Source organism: Ostrea edulis, chromosome 4 (assembly GCF_947568905.1).
Source record: "Ostrea edulis chromosome 4, xbOstEdul1.1, whole genome shotgun sequence".
Classification (NCBI taxonomy): domain Eukaryota; kingdom Metazoa; phylum Mollusca; class Bivalvia; order Ostreida; family Ostreidae; genus Ostrea; species Ostrea edulis.
Genome location: NC_079167.1, coordinates 62,297,341 through 62,317,340, shown reverse-complemented (window position 1 = coordinate 62,317,340; position 20,000 = coordinate 62,297,341). Strand labels below are relative to the sequence as shown.

Below are 20,000 nucleotides of genomic sequence, written 5' to 3'. Positions count from 1 at the left end.
CTTGTACTCATATAGTCAGACTTCTAATGTATCGAGATGGTCGAATTATGTATATGCACGTGCATGCACGTACGTGCACGTGCAAAAAAATCTCAGATCTTTATAACTGATTTGTATTAGCATGAAATGGACTGAACGTTATAAGATAGTTATATATTCACATGTTTCACAGTTTGCAATGGTTAAAACCACTTGTACTGAAATAAATGACACCACTTACTAAATGGGGGAATGTTTGGGGAACATGTGTAACGGTCCCCGTTACAATCAGTACTAGTTATTATTATTATTATTATTCTTTCTTTCTTCTTGGGACTTTTTTGTCCACGAGTGTTCTCAGAAACTACTCAAGGGATCAATATGTAACCTTTTTAGGATGATAGTATAGCATATGTAGATGTGCGGAACGAATGTCATTTTCTTTGAAAATGCATGCATGTGCATGCACGTGCATTGGATTTTTTGTTTACCAACTTTGGAATCAGTCTAACTTTTTTATTTTTCAATGAAATTGTTTCCTATTTATATCGTAGGTATAACAAGGGACCCTTAACTGTTTGGCATCGTCAAAATTTCAATTCTGCACGCGCATGCACGTGTGCTTTAATTTGATTGGATAATACAAAACCGTTTATAACATTCATACCAATTAAGGAAATTTAATGATATTTACAGGATAGGTAGACATGCTGAACATCTACAGATCAATGTAATAAAAATTGCAAACGCGCATGCGTACGCACGTGTATTGTCTTTTGAAGGTTCAATTCTTTCAATGACCATAACTTTTTTGTTTTTTGTCCAAATCTTTTCAATCTTGTATTGTATAGGTATCTTGATATTCTTAACAAAAGTGTATAGTCATAATTACCATCCGGCACGTGCATGCACGTGTGCTAAATTCTGATTGGACGATTTTCAAATCGCCATAACTTTCTTGTAAATAATTGAAACAATATGAAATTTATACTGTAAGTATATCTATCAAATGCCTATTGAATGACATCAACATTGATGCTCAGTCATACTCACGTGCGCGTGTATGCACGTGCATAGCTTTTCTTTCATTTTTCGGGTACTAAAATGGCTATAATTATTGAATTAAAAACTGAAATGAATTCAAATTTACCCTGAGGATCTATGATATGAATGTCTATGAAATGGTGTCAACAAATTTTCCATTATCAAAATCACGTGCGCGTGAATGCGCGTGCATTGTAATTTTTGACGTCTAAATTTAAGTATTGGTCTATAACATTTTGAGATTGCAATGAATAGGTTTGAAAATTAGGTTGCAGGTATGTTTTGGGCCTCTCAATTTATTAATAGTCTCAAAATCACTTCCCTGCACGTGCATGCACGTGCACTTAATTCTGATTGGACAATTTTTAAATCCCAATAACTTTCTTATGAGTGAAGCAATCGATACCATATTCATATAGTAAGTATATTATTCAAATGTCTGTTGATTAGCATCAACAAAATTGCTGTGTCGTACTCACGCGCACGTGTATGCACGTGCATTGATTTCGGTCTTTGTAGTTTTGAGTTGCCGTTAATTTCTCGTTTTTCATTGAACAGTTGTGAAACTTCTCTTGTACTCATATAGTAAGACTTCTAATGTATCGAGAAGGTCGAATTATTTATATGCACGTACATGCACGTACGTGCACGTGCACAAAACTCTCAGATCTTTATAACTGATTTGAACTAGTATGAAATGCACTGAACGTTATAAGATAGTTATATATTCACATACAACACAGTTTGCAATGGTCAAAACAACTTGTACTGAAAGAAATGTCACCACTTACTAAATGGGGGAATGTTTGGGGAACATCTGTAACGGTCCCCGTTACAATAAGTACTAGTTATTATTATTATTATTCTTTCTTTCTTCTTGGGACTTTTTTGTCCACGAGTGTTCTCAGAAACTACTCAAGGGATCAATCTGAATCCTTTTTAGGATGATAGTATAGCATATGTAGATGTGCGGAACAAATGTCATTTTGTCTGAAAATGCATGCATGTGCATGCACGTGCATTGGATTTTTTGTTTACCAACTTTGGAATCAGTCTAACTTTTTTATTTTTCAATGAAATCGTTTGATATTTATATCGCAGGTATAACAAGGGACCCTTAACTGTTTGGCATCGTCAAAATTTCAATTCTGCACGCGCATGCACGTGTGCTTCAATTTGATTGGATAATACAAAACCGTTTATAACATTCATGCCAATTAAGAAAATTTGTTGATATTTATAGGATAAGTAGACATGCCAAATATCTACAGATCGATGTAACAAAAATTGCAAACGCTCATGCGCACGCACGTGCATTGTCTTTTGAATGTTCAATTCTTTCCATGACCATAACTTTTTTTTTTTTTTGTCAAAATCTTTTCAAACTTGTATTGTATATGTATCTTGATATTCTTAAGAAATGTGTACAGTCATAATTACCATCCGGCACGTGCATGCACGTGTTCTAAATTCTGATTGGACGATTTTCAAATCGCCATAACTTTCTTATAAATGATGGAAACAATATGAAATTTATACTGTAAGTATATCTATCAAATGTCTATTGAATGACATCAACATTGATGCTGGGTCGTACTCACGTGCGCGTGTATGCACGTGCATAGCTTTTCTTTCATTTTTCGGGTACTAAAATGGTCATAACTATTGAATTAAAAACTGAAATGAATTCAAATTTACCCTGAGGATCTATGATATGAATGTCTATGAAATGGTGTCAACAAATTTTCCATTATCAAAATTGCGTGCGCGTGAATGCGCATGCATTGTAATTTTTGACATCTAAATTTATGTATTGGTCTATAACATTTTGAGATTGCAATGAATAGGTTTGAAATTTAGGTTTCAGGTATGTTTTGGGCCTCTCAATTTATTAATAGTCTCAAATTCACTTATCTGCATGCGAATGCACGTGCGCTTAATTCTGATTGGACGATTTTTAAATCCCAATAACTTTCTTATGAGTGAAGCAATCGATACCAAATTCATATAGTAAGTATATTGTTCAAATGTCTATTGATTAGCATCAACAAAATTGTTGTGTCGTACTCACGCGCACGTGTATGCACGTACATTGATTTCGGTCTTTGTAGTTTTCAGTTGCCGTTAATTTCTCTGTTTTCATTGAACAGTTGTGATACTTCTGTTGTACTCATATGGTAAGACTTGTAATGTATCGAGATGGTCGAATTATTTATATGCACGTGCAAACACGTACGTGCACGTGCACAAAACTCTCAGATCTTTATAACTGATTTGAACTAGTATGGAATGGACTTAATGTTAAAAGATAGTTATATATTCACATGCTACACAGTTTGCAATGGTCAAAACCACTTGTACTGAAATAAATGTCACCACTTACTAAATGGGGGAATGTTTGGGGAACATCTGTAACGGTCCCCGTTACAATAAGTACTAGTTATTATTATTATTCTTTCTTTATTCTTGTCACCCTTTTTTGTCCACGAGTGTTCTCAGAAAGTACTGAAGGGATGAAGATGAAACCTTTTTAGGATGATAGAATACTCTATGTAGATGTGCGGAACGAACGTCATTTTGTCTGAAAATGCATGCATGTGCATGCACGTGCATTGGATATTTTGTTTACAAACTTTGGAATGCGTCTAACTTTTTATTTTTCAATAAAATCGTTTGATATTTATATTGCAGGTATAACTTGAGACCCTTAACCGTTTGGCATCGTCAAAATTTCAATTCTGCACGCGCATGCACGTGTGCTTCAATTTGATTGGATAATACAACACCGTTTATAACTTTCATGTAAATTAAGATTATTTGTTGATGTTTACAGGATAGGTAAAAATTATAAATATCTACAAATCTATGTTATAAAAATTGCAAACGCGCATGCGCACGCACGTGCATTGACATTTGAATATTCAATTCTTTCAATGACCATAACTTTTTTGTTTTTTGTCAAAATCTTTTCAAACTTGTATTGTATATGTATCTTGATATTCTTAACAACTGTAAACAGTCATAAGAACTATCCAGCACGTGCATGCACGTGTGCTAAATTCTGATTGGACGATTTTCAAATCGCCATAACTTTCTTATAAATGATGGAAACAATATGAAATTCATACTGTAAGTATATCTATCAAATGTCTATTGAATGACATCAACATTGATGCTTTGTCATACTCACGTGCCCGTGTATGCACGTGCATAGCTTTTCTTTCATTTTTCGGGTACTAAAATGGTCATAACTATTGAATTAAAAACGGAAATGAATTCAAATTTACCCTGAGGATCCATGATATGAATGTCTATGAAATGGTGTCAACAAATTTTCCATTATCAAAATCGCGTGCGCGTGAATGCGCGTGCAATGTAATTTTTGACATCTAAATTTAATTATTGGTCTATAACATTTTGAGATTGCAATGAATAGGTTTGAAAATTAGGTTTCAGGTATGTTTTGGGCCTCTCAATTTATTAATAGTCTCAAAATCACTTTCCTGCACACGCATGCACGTGCACTTAATTCTGATTGGACGATTTTGAAATTCCAATAACTTTCTTATGAGTGAAGCAATCGATACCAAATTCATATAGTAAGTATATTGTTCAAATGTCTATTGAATAGCATCAACAAAATTGCTGTGTGGTACTCACGCGCACGTGTATGCACGTGCATTGATTTCAGTCTTTGTAGTTTTGAGTTGCCGTTAATTTCTCTGTTTTCATTGAACAGTTGTGAAACTTCTCTTGTACTCATATAGTAAGATTTCTAATGTATCGAGATGGTGGAATTATTTATATGCACGTGCATGCACGTACGTGCACGTGTACAAAACTCTCAGATCTTTATAACTGATTTGTATTAGCATGAAATGGACTGAACGTTATAAAATAGTTATATATTCACATGTTTCACAGTTTGCAATTGTCAAAACCACTTGTACTGAAATAAATGACACCATTTGCTAAATGGGGGAATGTTTGGGGAACATCTGTAACGGTCCCCGTTACAATAAGTACTAGTTAAGGTCTTCCGTTTCCAACGGAAGACCTTCTAGTGATTCTACTGTTTATTAAGGTCTTCCGTCTCCTGCGGAAGACCTTACTATTATTGTTCGCGTTCTTCTTCTTCATTATTATTATTATTATTTTCCTTGGTAGTACACGCGTTTTTCTCAGCCATTTCTCGATCGATTTTCACGAAATTTTCAGGAAAGATGTCTTTTGGTGACGAGACTTTGCTTGCAAAATTTCGTGCTTGACGTCACTTCCGGTCAGGAGTTATCTCTCTTTTAGTGACTTTTTGAAGGGCCTTGTTGTCCACACATCTCCTCCGTTAGTTTTGAAGCTAGAGTCTTGAAATTTCTACACAAGATAGAGTAAACATTTTCGAAGATTTGTGGGGGATTCGATTTTACCGGAGGCGATTTGCCTAAACGCTCGCCTGGACCTGAAAAAATGGATGCCAAAATTTTTCGCCGATTTCGGCGATTTTTGACCTTTGATCTCCAATATCTTTTTTGTTGCAAATATTTTGTTAAGACATGTAGAACAAAAGTTGTGCACATTTACGAGATCTTTTCGAAAATATCATGATTTAGGGGCTAGCCCCTTAAATTAGGGATCTATAAGGGCTCAAAGTCTAGATCAAATATCTCAAAAATCGTTAATATTTTGGTATAAGTCAAAGAACAAAAAATGTTCATCTCAACAATCCAAATTTATTCATATAAAAATTTAGGTCATATGTTACGTAATAAGGGATTTTAAGGGCCAAAACCATAAATTTTTTACCCCTTGTATCTCGAAAACGACAAATATTTTGAAAAGCAATAAAGAACAAAAGTTGTTCAGAATGATGATCTGAACAATATGCATATTTCGTTTTTACCCTATGTGGCCCCGTTAGGGAGCTACAGTTTGGCCCCTAAAAATTACTTCTAGAAATAACTCGAGAACGGTAAAGAATTTCTAAATACTTGTTGAACAAAAAATGTTTGAAATGTCATGACCTTTCTTACGATATCAAGCAAAAGGGGCTGACCCTTTAAATTAGGGGCCCAGAAGGGTCCAAAGGTTTATGAGAATATCTCAGAAACTATTAATATTTTGTAATAAGTCATTGAAGCGGAAATGTTCATCTAAACGAGCTTGTTCTTATCAAATCAAAAAGTAGGTCATATGTTACGTAATAAGGGATTTTAAGGGCCAAAATCCTAAATAATTGACGCCTCATATCTTGAAAACGACAAATATTTTGAAAAGCATTATTGAACAAAAGTTGTTCAGAATGATAATCTAAACAATATGTACATTTCGTTTTTTCCCTATGTGGCCCCGTTAGGGAGCTACAGTTTGGCCCCTAAATATTTCTTGTAGAGATAACTGGAGAACGGTAAAGAATTTCTAAATACTTGTTGAGCAAAAAATGTTTAAAATGACAAGGCCTTTCTTACGATATCAAGCAAAACGGGCTGGCCCTTTAAATTAGGGGTTCAGAAGGGTCCAAATGTTTTTGAGAATATCTCAGAAACTATTAATATTTTATAATAAGTTGTAGAAGCGGAAATGTTCATCTCAACGAGCTTGATCTTATCAAATCAAAAAGTAGGTCATATGTTACGTAATTAGAGATTTTAAGGGCCAAAATCGTAAATATTTGACGCCTCATATCTTTAAAACGACATATTTTTGGAAAAGCATTATTGAACAAAAGTTGTTCAATGTGTCATAACCTATCGATCAATATCAAAAAATGGGTCTGTGGGCCTCATGGATCGCCTGTAGAGTCGATTTTTGTCGATATCAGTCGATTTCAAAAACTTGTAACTGGTAAATATTTTGTAAGGACATATTGAACAAAAGTTGTTCAGTTTATCAAGATCTATCGATTGATATCAAGAAATAGGCCTATGGTCCTAATGGCTCGCCTGTAGAGTCGATTTTTTGTCGATATCGGTCGATCTCAATAACTTTTTACAGGTAAATATTTTGTAAAGACATATAGAACTAAAGTTGTTGAGTCTATAGAGGGCTAACAAATGACATCAAGAAATAGGCCCGCAGGCCTTATGGCTCGCCTGGAGAGTCGAATTTCAAACGAATTTCACCGCAACTTTGCTTCAGAAGCTTATGATATGAAAAATTGATTATATCTAAAGTGTCTTAAAGTCGGAAACTAAATTGGGACTCATTTGTCTTCTTTTTTTTTTTTTACTCCGAGTGCATCAACAAATCGGACGGAAGACCTACTCGTTGCTCGCAACGAGATCGTGTCTAGTTGTTATTAAGGTCTTCCGTCTCCTGCGGAAGACCTTACTATTATTGTTCGCGTTCTTCTTCTTCATTAAGGTCTTCCGTCTCCTGCGGAAGACCTTACTATTATTGTTCGCGTTCTTCTTCTTCATTATTATTATTATTATTTTCCTTGGTAGTACACGCGTTTTTCTCAGCCATTTCTCGATCGATTTTCACGAAATTTTCAGGAAAGGTGTCTTTTGGTGACGAGACTTTGCTTGCAAAATTTCGTGCTTGACGTCACTTCCGGTCAGGAGTTATCTCTCTTTTAGTGACTTTTTGAAGGGCCTTGTTGTCCACACATCTCCTCCGTTAGTTTTGAAGCTAGAGTCTTGAAATTTCTACACAAGATAGAGTAAACATTTTCGAAGATTTGTGGGGGATTCGATTTTACCGGAGGCGATTTGCCTAAACGCTCGCCTGGACCTGAAAAAATGGATGCCCAAATTTTTCGCCTATTTCGGCGATTTTTGACCTTTCATCTCCAATATCTTTTTTCTTGCAAATATTTTGTTAAGACATGTAGAACAAAAGTTGTGCACATTTACGAGATCTTTTCGAAAATATCAAGATTTAGGGGCTAGCCCCTTAAATTAGGGATCTAGAAGGGCTCAAAGTCTAGATCAAATATCTCAAAAATCGTTAATATTTTGGTATAAGTCAAAGAACAAAAAATGTTCATCTCAACAATCCAAATTTATTCATATAAAAATTTAGGTCATATGTTACGTAATAAGGGATTTTAAGGGCCAAAACCATAAATTTTTTACCCCTTGTATCTCGAAAACGACAAATATTTTGAAAAGCAATAAAGAACAAAAGTTGTTCAGAATGATGATCTGAACAATATGCATATTTCGTTTTTACCCTATGTGGCCCCGTTAGGGAGCTACAGTTTGGCCCCTAAAAATTACTTCTAGAAATAACTCGAGAACGGTAAAGAATTTCTAAATACTTGTTGAACAAAAAATGTTTGAAATGTCATGACCTTTCTTACGATATCAAGCAAAAGGGGCTGACCCTTTAAATTAGGGGCCCAGAAGGGTCCAAAGGTTTATGAGAATATCTCAGAAACTATTAATATTTTGTAATAAGTCATTGAAGCGGAAATGTTCATCTAAACGAGCTTGTTCTTATCAAATCAAAAAGTAGGTCATATGTTACGTAATAAGGGATTTTAAGGGCCAAAATCCTAAATAATTGACGCCTCATATCTTGAAAACGACAAATATTTTGAAAAGCATTATTGAACAAAAGTTGTTCAGAATGATAATCTAAACAATATGTACATTTCGTTTTTTCCCTATGTGGCCCCGTTAGGGAGCTACAGTTTGGCCCCTAAATATTTCTTGTAGAGATAACTGGAGAACGGTAAAGAATTTCTAAATACTTGTTGAGCAAAAAATGTTTAAAATGACAAGGCCTTTCTTACGATATCAAGCAAAACGGGCTGGCCCTTTAAATTAGGGGTTCAGAAGGGTCCAAATGTTTTTGAGAATATCTCAGAAACTATTAATATTTTATAATAAGTTGTAGAAGCGGAAATGTTCATCTCAACGAGCTTGATCTTATCAAATCAAAAAGTAGGTCATATGTTACGTAATTAGAGATTTTAAGGGCCAAAATCGTAAATATTTGACGCCTCATATCTTTAAAACGACATATTTTTGGAAAAGCATTATTGAACAAAAGTTGTTCAATGTGTCATAACCTATCGATCAATATCAAAAAATGGGTCTGTGGGCCTCATGGATCGCCTGTAGAGTCGATTTTTGTCGATATCAGTCGATTTCAAAAACTTGTAACTGGTAAATATTTTGTAAGGACATATTGAACAAAAGTTGTTCAGTTTATCAAGATCTATCGATTGATATCAAGAAATAGGCCTATGGTCCTAATGGCTCGCCTGTAGAGTCGATTTTTTGTCGATATCGGTCGATCTCAATAACTTTTTACAGGTAAATATTTTGTAAAGACATATAGAACTAAAGTTGTTGAGTCTATAGAGGGCTAACAAATGACATCAAGAAATAGACCCGCGGGCCTTATGGCTCGCCTGGAGAGTCGAATTTCAAACGAATTTCACCGCAACTTTGCTTTAGAAGCTTATGATATGAAAAATTGATTATATCTAAAGTGTCTTAAAGTCGGAAACTAAATTGGGACTCATTTGTCTTTTTCTTTTCTTTTTTTTAACTCCGAGTGCATCAACAAATCGGACGGAAGACCTACTCGTTGCTCGCAACGAGATCGTGTCTAGTTATTATTATTATTATTATTTTCCCTTTCGTCTCCTAAACCGTTGGATGGATTTTCCTGAAACTTTCACAGGTTATAGACAACGATGGTACCTCGAGGCATTTTTTTCATTTTTTTCAAAATTCACTTCCGTTCGTCAGATACGTCCGATTTTCCGGTTTTTGAAAGAAACTTTGTCCGGGGGTAAACTTGAAAACCAGAAAAGATAATCGAATGAAACTTTCAGGGATGACAGATCTATCTTCTCTATGGTGCATACACGTAATATTTTTTGTGGCCGTCACTTCTGGTCGTCACCGGAAGTGATCAAATAAATCATCAATTTCAAACTTTTCTCTTTCAAATTGAAACCTATATCGTTTTACTAGGTCTAGTTCTAATTCTCAAAAAATGTTGATCCCACCGGAAGTTGAATCTCCAACTTCCGGTTATATCAAAGAAAGACTTTTAATTCTCTCATTTTTCAGTGCCATAAATCTTGCTCATGAAACCAGTTAATGAGTTGAGTTTTACATATATTATAGTCACTATAAATGTCTAGAGTAACTTTAAATATTTTTGTTAAATTCACTTCCGGTCGGCAAATACGGCTTATTAGCTGTTTTCGTTGTACAGCGTTTTTCTCAGAAACGGTTAAAGATACAGTCATTAAATTTTCAGAGTTAATAGATCTTACTTTGTAGACGTGCAGTAGGGGGTTAAAAATGTCGGCCGTCACTTCCGGTCGTCACCGGAAGTGATTAAATTAATCATCAATTTCAAACTTTTTTCTTTCAAATTGAAACCTATATCGGTTTACTAGGTCTCGTTCTAATTATCAAAAAATGTTGACCCCACCGGAAGTTGAATCTCCAACTTCCGGTTATATCAAAGAAAGACTATTCATTCTCTCATTTTTCAGTGCCATAAATCTCGGTCACAAAACAAGTTAATGATTTGAATTTTACATATGTTATAGACACTATACATGTCTAGAGTACACTTAAATATTTTTGTAAAATTCACTTCCGGTCGTGAGATATGGGGTGGATATATTGAAGCCTTGTTTTTTCAGTTTCTCAATAATGAATATAGATAGACGCTTGAAACTTGTCGAGTTGATTAACTAACATTAGTCCATTGTACACATACATTCAATTTTTTCGTCCGTCACTTCCGGTCTATACCGGAAGTGTTTTAAAAAATGTCGATTTTCCGATTTCTTCGAGTGATTTCTCAGAGATGGCAGGATATATTTTCTTGAAATTTTCAGGAATAATGTCTTATGAAATGACCTTGCTATAATTATTTTTGTTTTTACAAAATCCACTTCCGGTTGAAAAATATGGCCGATATTCTGTCTCTCAAAAGGAATTTTGTCCAGCATTTTTCTTGGAAAAGGTAAAATATAGGTTCATCAAATATTAAGGGATAATCAATCTCCGTTTATAAGCGTGCAGTAGGGGGTTGAACCGTCACTTCCTGTCGTCACCGGAAGTGATTGAAGGAATCGCAAATTTCAAACTTTTTCTTTCAAATTGAAACCTATACTAGTTTATTAACTCTCTTTCAAAGTGTCAAAAGAATATTGAGTCTGTCGGTAGTCAAAACAACTACTTCCGGTTTCTTCATAAAATACCTTTTTTCTTTTTGTCTCTTTCTCCCCATAAATCTCGCTTATATTTGAAGTCTTTCATATGATTTTCACATGTCTTAATAAAAAGTATCAACTTCTAGAGTTTTGATGATTTTGTTTTTCAAAATTGACTTCCGGTCGGTAGTAACCTACTACTTTCTCTTTCTTTAGTCTACTTCTTTTTGTTGAGAACTCTTTTAGATAGAGACGTGAAATTTTCAGGGAATATAGAGAGTAAAGAGTCGCTGTCTTTTATAGGAGAACACATCTGAATAGTACTTCCGGTCGTCACCGGAAGTTACAAGAAATGAGTAAAAAATTCGATAATACACTTCTCATTTATTGTTAAAGTACATTCTCTGATATATTTGAATGGTTTTTGTAGGATCAGAAAACTCTTTACCGGAAGTGAACAAACGGAAGACCTACTCATTACTAGTAATGAGTTTCTAGTTATTATTATTTTTATTTTTTTTTCCCTTTCGTCTCCGAGACCGTTAGATGGATTTTCCTGAAACTTTCACAGGTTATAGGGAACGATGGTACCTCGAGGCATTTTTTTCATTTTTTCAAAATTCACTTCCGTTCGTCAGATACGTCCGATTTTCCGGTTTTTGAAAGAAACTTTGTCCGGGGGTAAACTTGAAAACCACTAAAGATAATCGAATGAAACTTTCAGGGATGATAGATCTATTTTCTCTATGGTGCATGCACGTAATATTTTTTGTGGCCGTCACTTCCGGTCGTCACCGGAAGTGATCAAATAAATCATCAATTTCAAAGTTTTTTCTTTCAAATTGAAACCTACTTTGGTTTACTATATCTCATTCTAATTCTCAAAAAATGTTGACCCCACCGGAAGTTGAATCTCCAACTTCCGGTTATATCAAAGAAAGACTATTCATTCTCTCATTTTTCAGTGCCATAAATCTCGGTCATAAAACAAGTTCATGATTTGAATTTTACATATGTTATAGACACTATACATGTCTAAAGTAAATTTAAATATTTTTGTAAAATTCACTTCCGGTCTGCAAATACGGCTTATGAGCTGTTTTCGTTGTCAATCGTTTTTCTCAGAAACGGTAAAAGATAGAGTCACCAAAATTTCAGAGTTAATAGATCTCACTTTGTAGGGATGCAATAGGGGGGTAAGAATGTCGGCCGTCACTTCCGGTCGTCACCGGAAGTGATTAATAAATCATAAATTTCAAACTTTTTTCTTTCAAATTGAAACCTATATCAGTTTATTAGGTCTCGTTCTAATTCTCAAAAACTATTGACCCCACCGGAAATTGAATCTCCAACTTCCGGTTATATGAAAGAAAAACTATTTATTCTCTCATTTTTCAGTGCCATAAATCTCGGTCATAAAACAAGTTAATGATTTGAATTTTACATATGTTATAGACATTATAAATGTCTAGTGTAAATTTAAATATTTTTGTAAAATTCACTTCCGGTCGTGAGATATGGGGTGGACATATTCAAACCTTGTTTTTTCAGTTTCTCAATAATGAATATAGATAGACGCTTGAAACTTGTAGAGTTAATCAACTAACATTAGTCCATTGTACACATACATTCAATTTTTTCGTCCGTCACTTCCGGTCTATACCGGAAGTATTTGAAAAATGTTGATTTTCCGATTTCTTCGAGTGATTTCTCAGAGATGGTGGATAGATTTTCTTGAAATTTTCAGGAATAATGTCTTATGAAAGGACCTTCCTATAACTATTTTTGTTTTTACAAAATTCACTTCCGGTCGGAAAATATGCGCGATTTTCTGTTTCTCAAAAGGAATTTTGTCCAGCATTTTTCTTGGAAAAGGTCAAATATAGGTTCATCAATTATTCAGGAATTATAAATCTCCGTTTGCAGTCGTGCAGTAGAGGGTTGAACATGTCGACCGTCACTCCCTGTCGTCACCGGAAGTGATTGAAAGAATCGCAAATTTCAAACTTTTTCTTGTAAATTGAAACCTATACTAGTTTATTAATTTTTATTATTCTTTTTCTCCGGTACTTTTTTGTCCGGTAGTGTTCTCAGAAACTACAAAAGGGATCGATATGAAACTTTCCAGGATGATAGTATAGCGTTTGTAGATGTGCATAGTGATAGTCATTTTGTCTTCACGTGCATGCATGCGCGCGAACGTGCATTGCAATTTTGGTACAAAAAATGGAAAATCAGAATATTGAAGGAAGCGATATAAAACCTAAATAGGATGATAGTATATCATTTGTACATATGAAAAATAATAGTTATTTTGTCAGCACGCATGCGCGTGCACGCGCATTACAAAATTTGTACACTAACTTTGGAATCAGTCTAACTTTTTTGTTGTTCATTGAAATGGCTTGAAATTCATATCATAGGTAGATATTGAGACCCTTAACTGATTTGCATGGTCAAAATTACTAATTTGCACGCGCATGCACGTGCACTTCATTTTGATTGGATAATACTAAAACGTTTGTAACTATCTTATTTATGAAGCGAATGAGATGATATTCACAGCATACGTAGACAATATGTGTATCTATATATTGGTGTAACAAAAAATGCCAACGCACACGCGCATGCGCGTGCAACGGTTTTTAAATGTTCAATTTTTAAAGGACGATAACGTTTTTTGTTTTTCATCAAATTCTATTGAAATTAATGGTTTAGATGTGTCTTGGTACTCCTTACAAATTGCTGTGGTTAGAATTAATGCTCAGCACGTGCATGCACGTGTGCTGAATTCTGATTGGACGATTTTAAAATCGCTATAACTTCCTTATATTTGGTGGAAACGTTATGAAATTCACACTGTGGGTATATGATACACATGCCTGTTGAACGACATCAACAAAAATTCGGAATCATACACGTGTGCGCGTGTATGCGCGTGAAACGCTTTCTTTCATTTTTTGGTACTGAAATGACCATATTGAACGTACTACATGTAATTAAAGGCTAAAATAAAATGATTTTTTCCTATAGATTCACAAGATGATCACTTTTTAATTGGGGGAGGTTTGGGGAACATATGTAACGGTCCCCGTTACAATTAGAACTAGTTATAGTATGTTGTCGTTTCAAGATAATCTGTATTAGTTCACTTTTAATTTTTAATTGAAACACTACTTTTACAGATATCGTGCATAAGAGTGCCGAGACCAACCCCTAGAGGTAATGTCATAAATTCCCCAAGAGCATTCAACTTCTGGATTGGAATTCTAGATCATAATTTGAATTGTTTATATTCATCACAAACGTTAGGACGATTTATATATATAAATAATTATTCAACTCCACAAGATATACCATAACATGACTCCCAATTATCTAAACAATATAATTCAGTCTCTGAGAAATCAAGGTCACAACTACAACACAAGAGCAACTAATTCACTGCAAGAAATCAACTCTAGAACCAAGCTATACTTTAATTCATTTTTTCCATCTACAATAAGAAAATGGAATGCACTTCCTCGAAATGTCCAATTAAATCCATCTCTAACTAGCTTTAAGAAATATCTTAATATAAGTGTCATTAATATTCCAAACTATATTTATTTAGGAACAAGAATCGGACAAACTCTTCATGCAAAATTGAGATTAGAATGCAGTGCTCTTAATCTTCATATGTTTCAAAGAAAATTATTTAATTCACCCCTTTGCATTTGTGGAGAAGTAGAAAGTATTGATCATTTTCTATTACGCTGTAATATGTACTCAAGAGTTAGGACCAATACAATTTTGACACTGCCATATCCACTTAATGTAGAATTATTGTTATACGGTAATGAAAATTTATCTGAAAGTGAGAACAACAGCATATTTTATTTAGCCCAAAAATTTCTTGTTGAAAGTAAAAGGTTCTGAAAGCTGTTCTACTACATCTACATGTAATACTGTCATATTGTATATAAAATATACTCATGTGCACCAAGGTTGTAATAAGTGGAAAACCTGTGTTTATTACTTATTGTTTATATGGCACAACTCTACAATTTATTATTTCAACTTTGTCTATAGTTTATATGCATTTGATCTGTATCGACACTTATCATACATATAAACGTGTGTTATTTTTTCTCCCAATACTCAATTCCAGCTTTTCTCTCTTATTCCTATTTCTTTTTGCATGTATTGTAATAATTAGTATATGACTTATTTTACTTAGAATTTTCATTCACCTCTTACTTGTAAGATATTTAGAGCGAGATTAATATAAGCCTTTTGGCTTGTTTCTCAATTTATTTCATGTATAAGACATTGTTTGTAAACATTATCGAATTATTTACGAATAAATATTGTTTAAACTAAATAATTACCCCGTTAGATGGCGCTCAACAAGTAAACAAAAATATCAAGACACTAATGATTGAGATTTTTTTTTTCGAGAGTACTTAATAAACTCATGTATGGCAAGCCGTTTTACTATTTATTCGAAAAAGGGATATCTATTGCAAGCCGGTTTACTATTTAGTCGTAAAAATAGATGTTTCTTTATATAAGAGAGATATATCTTTACACTAGAGATATATCTCTATTAGTTGTAGAGATATCTCTGTACGTTAGAGAGATATCTTTTTACGCTAGGGAGATATCTCTTTAACTTAAAAGATATCTCTTTACATAAAAAAGATATCTTTTTAACTAAAAAGGATATTTCTTTTTCAAAGGGATATATCTTAAAGCTAGAAAAGTTAGAGAGATATCTCTTTAAATTTTCAAAAAGACATACACTTTATCTCTTTAACTTAAAGAGATACCTCTTAAATTAAACAGATTTTTTTTATCAGAATGACTTCTCCCTTTTGCGCATTTCCGTTAATATGATGAAACCCTATTTTTCATCCAATTAAAATACTTCTAGTGTAAAAATGGCGGAAAAGGTGATACCGTAACTATTTCTTCTGCGCTCCTATCCCCCTGGAGTCTAGTAACCCTAGCTGCAATAATGTAACTTCTCTGATTTTTTTTTTTTTTTTTTTTTTTTTTTGATTTTTTTTTTTAGGGAGAGGGCTACAACTTCTTAGGATCTCCGTAATGGTGCAAATGCGGGAGTGATTCACTCCCGCAACATTTGCGCTCATTCTAAACATTTCCTAACTTTTTTTACGTAAATGAAATGATATACTATGTTTCTTAGTCAATATATAAATTTACAACCTGCAACTTAAGATTTGTGAGGCTCTATTCTACCGTTTTCAACAATTTCGATAAATTCCAATTTCTCGATTCATATTTGTGCGCCATGTTTGATGTACTGAAGTTTCAACTTCCGATTGTCAAGTCATTTGCATATGCCATATAAGGTAGTATTTACATCAATGGACAAGTATGGAGGCGAAAGCTATTTCGTCGGTATTGAAAAGGTTTGAATTTAATATCAAGTTAAAAACCGAACAGCAGAGTGCAAATTCTTTCTGCAACAATATGATTTTCCTTTCTTTGTCGAAGTGGCTCGAGTAACTACATTTTCTCGCTGATTGTCAATGTTTAGGTTTTTCATTAGATCCACCTACGAGATCTCGCGATAACAAGCATGGCGGAGCAGACGAAGAATTTTGCATGCTGTACATTATATTTAATGAAAAACACTTTTATTAGACATGCCCGAGCACAAAGTTGGTACTCCTTTTGGTGTAAACAACATTTGGGACCAATACACAGAGTTTATTATCGGTTATTCATAAAATTATTTTGCACCATTACGGAGATCCTATGGAATTGTAGCCCTATCCCGAAAACGTCAGAATAAAAAAAAAATGGATAGGGCTACATTATTGCAGCTAAGTAAACCTGACATCATCTACAAATAGCTTATAATAAGTTAATAAGCACATAATAAGTTAAGCATTTACCTGAGATCCTTATAAGAATTTGATTAAAACGAAGTATTTCATTGTGATCCTTAAAAATTATCTGCTTTGGCAAGCTTCCGGTTTAGGGAGAGTTCCTCAAATATTCAATCTAATAAAAAATATTGGAAAGAGATATTACTTTCTCTTTGAGAGATATCTGTTTTTCAACCATTAAAGAGATATCGCTTATACTTTAAGAGATATTTCTCTAGGAATTCTTAGAATTCTCTTTAATTGAAAGAGATATCTCTCAAAGTGAAAGTGATATCTCTCAAAGTAAAAGAGATATCTCTTAAAGTGAAAGAGATATCTCTCAAAGTGAAAGAGACATCTCACAAATTGAGAGAGATATCTCTTAAAGTATAATAGATATCTCTCTAAGTGAAAGAGATATCTCTCAAAAAGAAAGAGATATTTCTCTAAGTGAAAGAGAAATCTATCTAAGTGTAAGAGATATCTCTCAAAGTAAAAAAGATATATCTCAAGAGTAAAAGAGACATATATTTAGGTGAAAGAGATATCTTTCAAAGTGAAAGAGACATCTCACTAACTGAAAGAGATATTTCTCTAAATAAAAGAGATATCTAACTAAGTAAAAGAGATATCTCTCTAAGTGAAAGAGATATCTCTTATTTAGAGACATATCTCTTAAAATTAGGAGATATCTCTAATTTCAAAGAGATATCTCTTTTTAAAAAAGAGATATCTCTTTGAATTAAAGAGACATCTTATTTTTTTTAATAAATAGTAGGACTTGCCATAGATATATCTTTAACTTTGATAGAGATATATCTAATCTTAAAAGATATCTCTTAAGATTAAGAGATATCTCTCAACTTTGAGAGATATCTCTTAACTTTAAGAGATATATCCTAACTTTAAAAGACATCTCTTTAAAGTAAGAGATATCTATAATTTAGAGAAATATCAATTTAATTTAGAGAGATGTATCTCTTTCTTTGAGATATACAGTGTATCTCTTTCATTTAGAGAGATATCTCTTTAAAATAAAGAAATCTCTATTTAAGTTAAAGAGATATCTCTTTAACTTTAAGAGATATCTTTATAAGATTTTGAAAGAAAAATATTTTTTAAAACAGTAAAGATGTCTCTTTCTGAGTTCAACAGGGATATTTCTCTAACTGAAAAAGATATATATCATGATTTTAAAAAAATAATTCTTAAATGCACACAGAATGCTCCCCACAGCGGAAGCGCGCCAAAATTGTATTACATGGCAAGAGTTGGAAGTAACGAGAAGCAGGGATTTTGGTCTTTCGATGTGCATACATGTAAGAATGAAAAAAATACAAACATCTTATACATATATACTATTTTTTATTTACTTTGTCAAATAAATCTACTAGATCTACTGTTCAACACAGAAGAGACAACCTCCTCTACATGTTCAGCCACTTTGATCATGTTCACTTATTTAACTATTGTAGTCAATCTATTAAGGTCATGTCTTTAACTTTAAGAGATATCTCTATTACATTTTCTGAAAGAGATACTTCTTTAAGAGATATCTCTTTTACATCAATAAAGAGATATATCTTTAAGATATATCTCTGAAAGTTAAAGAGATATCTCTCAAATTTAAAGAGATATTTCTCAAAGTTAAAGAGATATTTCTCAAAGTTAAAGAGATATCTCTCAAAGTTAAAGAGATATCTTTCAAAGTTAACGAGATATCTCTTTTTCGAATAAATCGTAAAACAGCTTGCCATACTTGTGCGCTCCCTGAATAACATCTAAACAACCATATCGTATCAGAGACATATAATATAATATATATTATATATGTCTCTGATAGTAACAACCATATCGTATCAGAGACATATGATATAACATATATTATATATGTCTCTGATAGTATCAGAGGAAAGTGAAAATATTCTATTTAGAACCAGGGCGCATTTTACAAAAGAACTTGCGACCAACTTTACATACTGGAATTTTCCTGCTTATTGTAAGATCATTCACTCCAATGCGAAATAGTGAGGGAAAAACACAATGTTGAAATTTAAGCCTCAGAAAAGATTTAACAATTCAAGACTTGTGACTTTGTCGTAAGTTGTTTTGTAAAACAGGTCCCAGGATCATCCCAGGTGTCCCATTTTACTTATATTATAGTTAAGCGAGGAAGAGTCCAAAAACATGATTTCCGGGGGACGAGATGTTCTGTTTTCTTTCTTTGGAAATGTATGTTTAAACTGTCTAGAACTCCCTCCAAAGTAGCCTCTATTAGCGTAGTCAATAGCATTTTGAACTAGCCAATCAGCGTCTTTATCAGAATAAGCCTCGCTTTGAGTTCAGAAAAAGATTGAGTAAATCGTCCAGACGATCGATATGATTCAGACTATCTAGATCAGAGCAAACTTACTAATAAAACCGTATTGTTGACTGAAATGGGTATATATTTTATCGAGTTTTGATGTTCAAGCATTATTAGAAAAATTATCATTTCAGGTCGTCCCCATCTGTCATTAAGGCATGCTTGTTGGTTTGATGACAGCGGGATTTTGATAGGCCAGGTACGTATTAAAATAAAAACATTAGCAGTCTAAAAATACATAAGAATTGTAAATAATTAAAAATTTTGTTATTGTGATTCCTTGTACAGTTTCAGATCTAGAGCCTGTGAATATACCGAATCCACAATTTTGATTTTCCGACACACGCAGCTTTCAAAAATGAACGTGACCATAAACAAACGTTTGGCGGATCCACAGTTTACAAAAACCGACCAATCCATCTATAAAAAATGTTTCTCTCCGAAGGTTTTCCCTCAAAGGTTCAAGGACATGATTACCATTTTTATTGTTTTGCAGTGTATAAAATCGTGTTATAGCTTGAGTTCTTGACTATAGGATTTCCCAAATGTACCATGTCATATTGGGGTTGACTTTTGATGAATTGTTGTTGAGACAAATGTT

General features: G+C 33.5%; 1 protein-coding gene across 1 annotated transcript in view; it reads left to right on the top strand.

Moving 5' to 3' along the window:
* LOC130054241 (uncharacterized) overlaps window positions 1–20,000 on the top strand; it is a 29,525-nt gene that overhangs the window by 8,313 nt on the left and 1,212 nt on the right. Inside the window, exons 4-6 of the mRNA XM_056163279.1 lie at window positions 14,341–14,377; window positions 19,534–19,598; window positions 19,688–20,000. The exon at window positions 19,688–20,000 is cut by the window's right edge and continues 1,212 nt beyond it. Of these exons, the coding sequence (XP_056019254.1) occupies window positions 14,341–14,377; window positions 19,534–19,598; window positions 19,688–19,699 (114 nt within the window). The 3' untranslated portion in view covers window positions 19,700–20,000. The remainder of the gene's footprint in view (window positions 1–14,340; window positions 14,378–19,533; window positions 19,599–19,687) is intronic.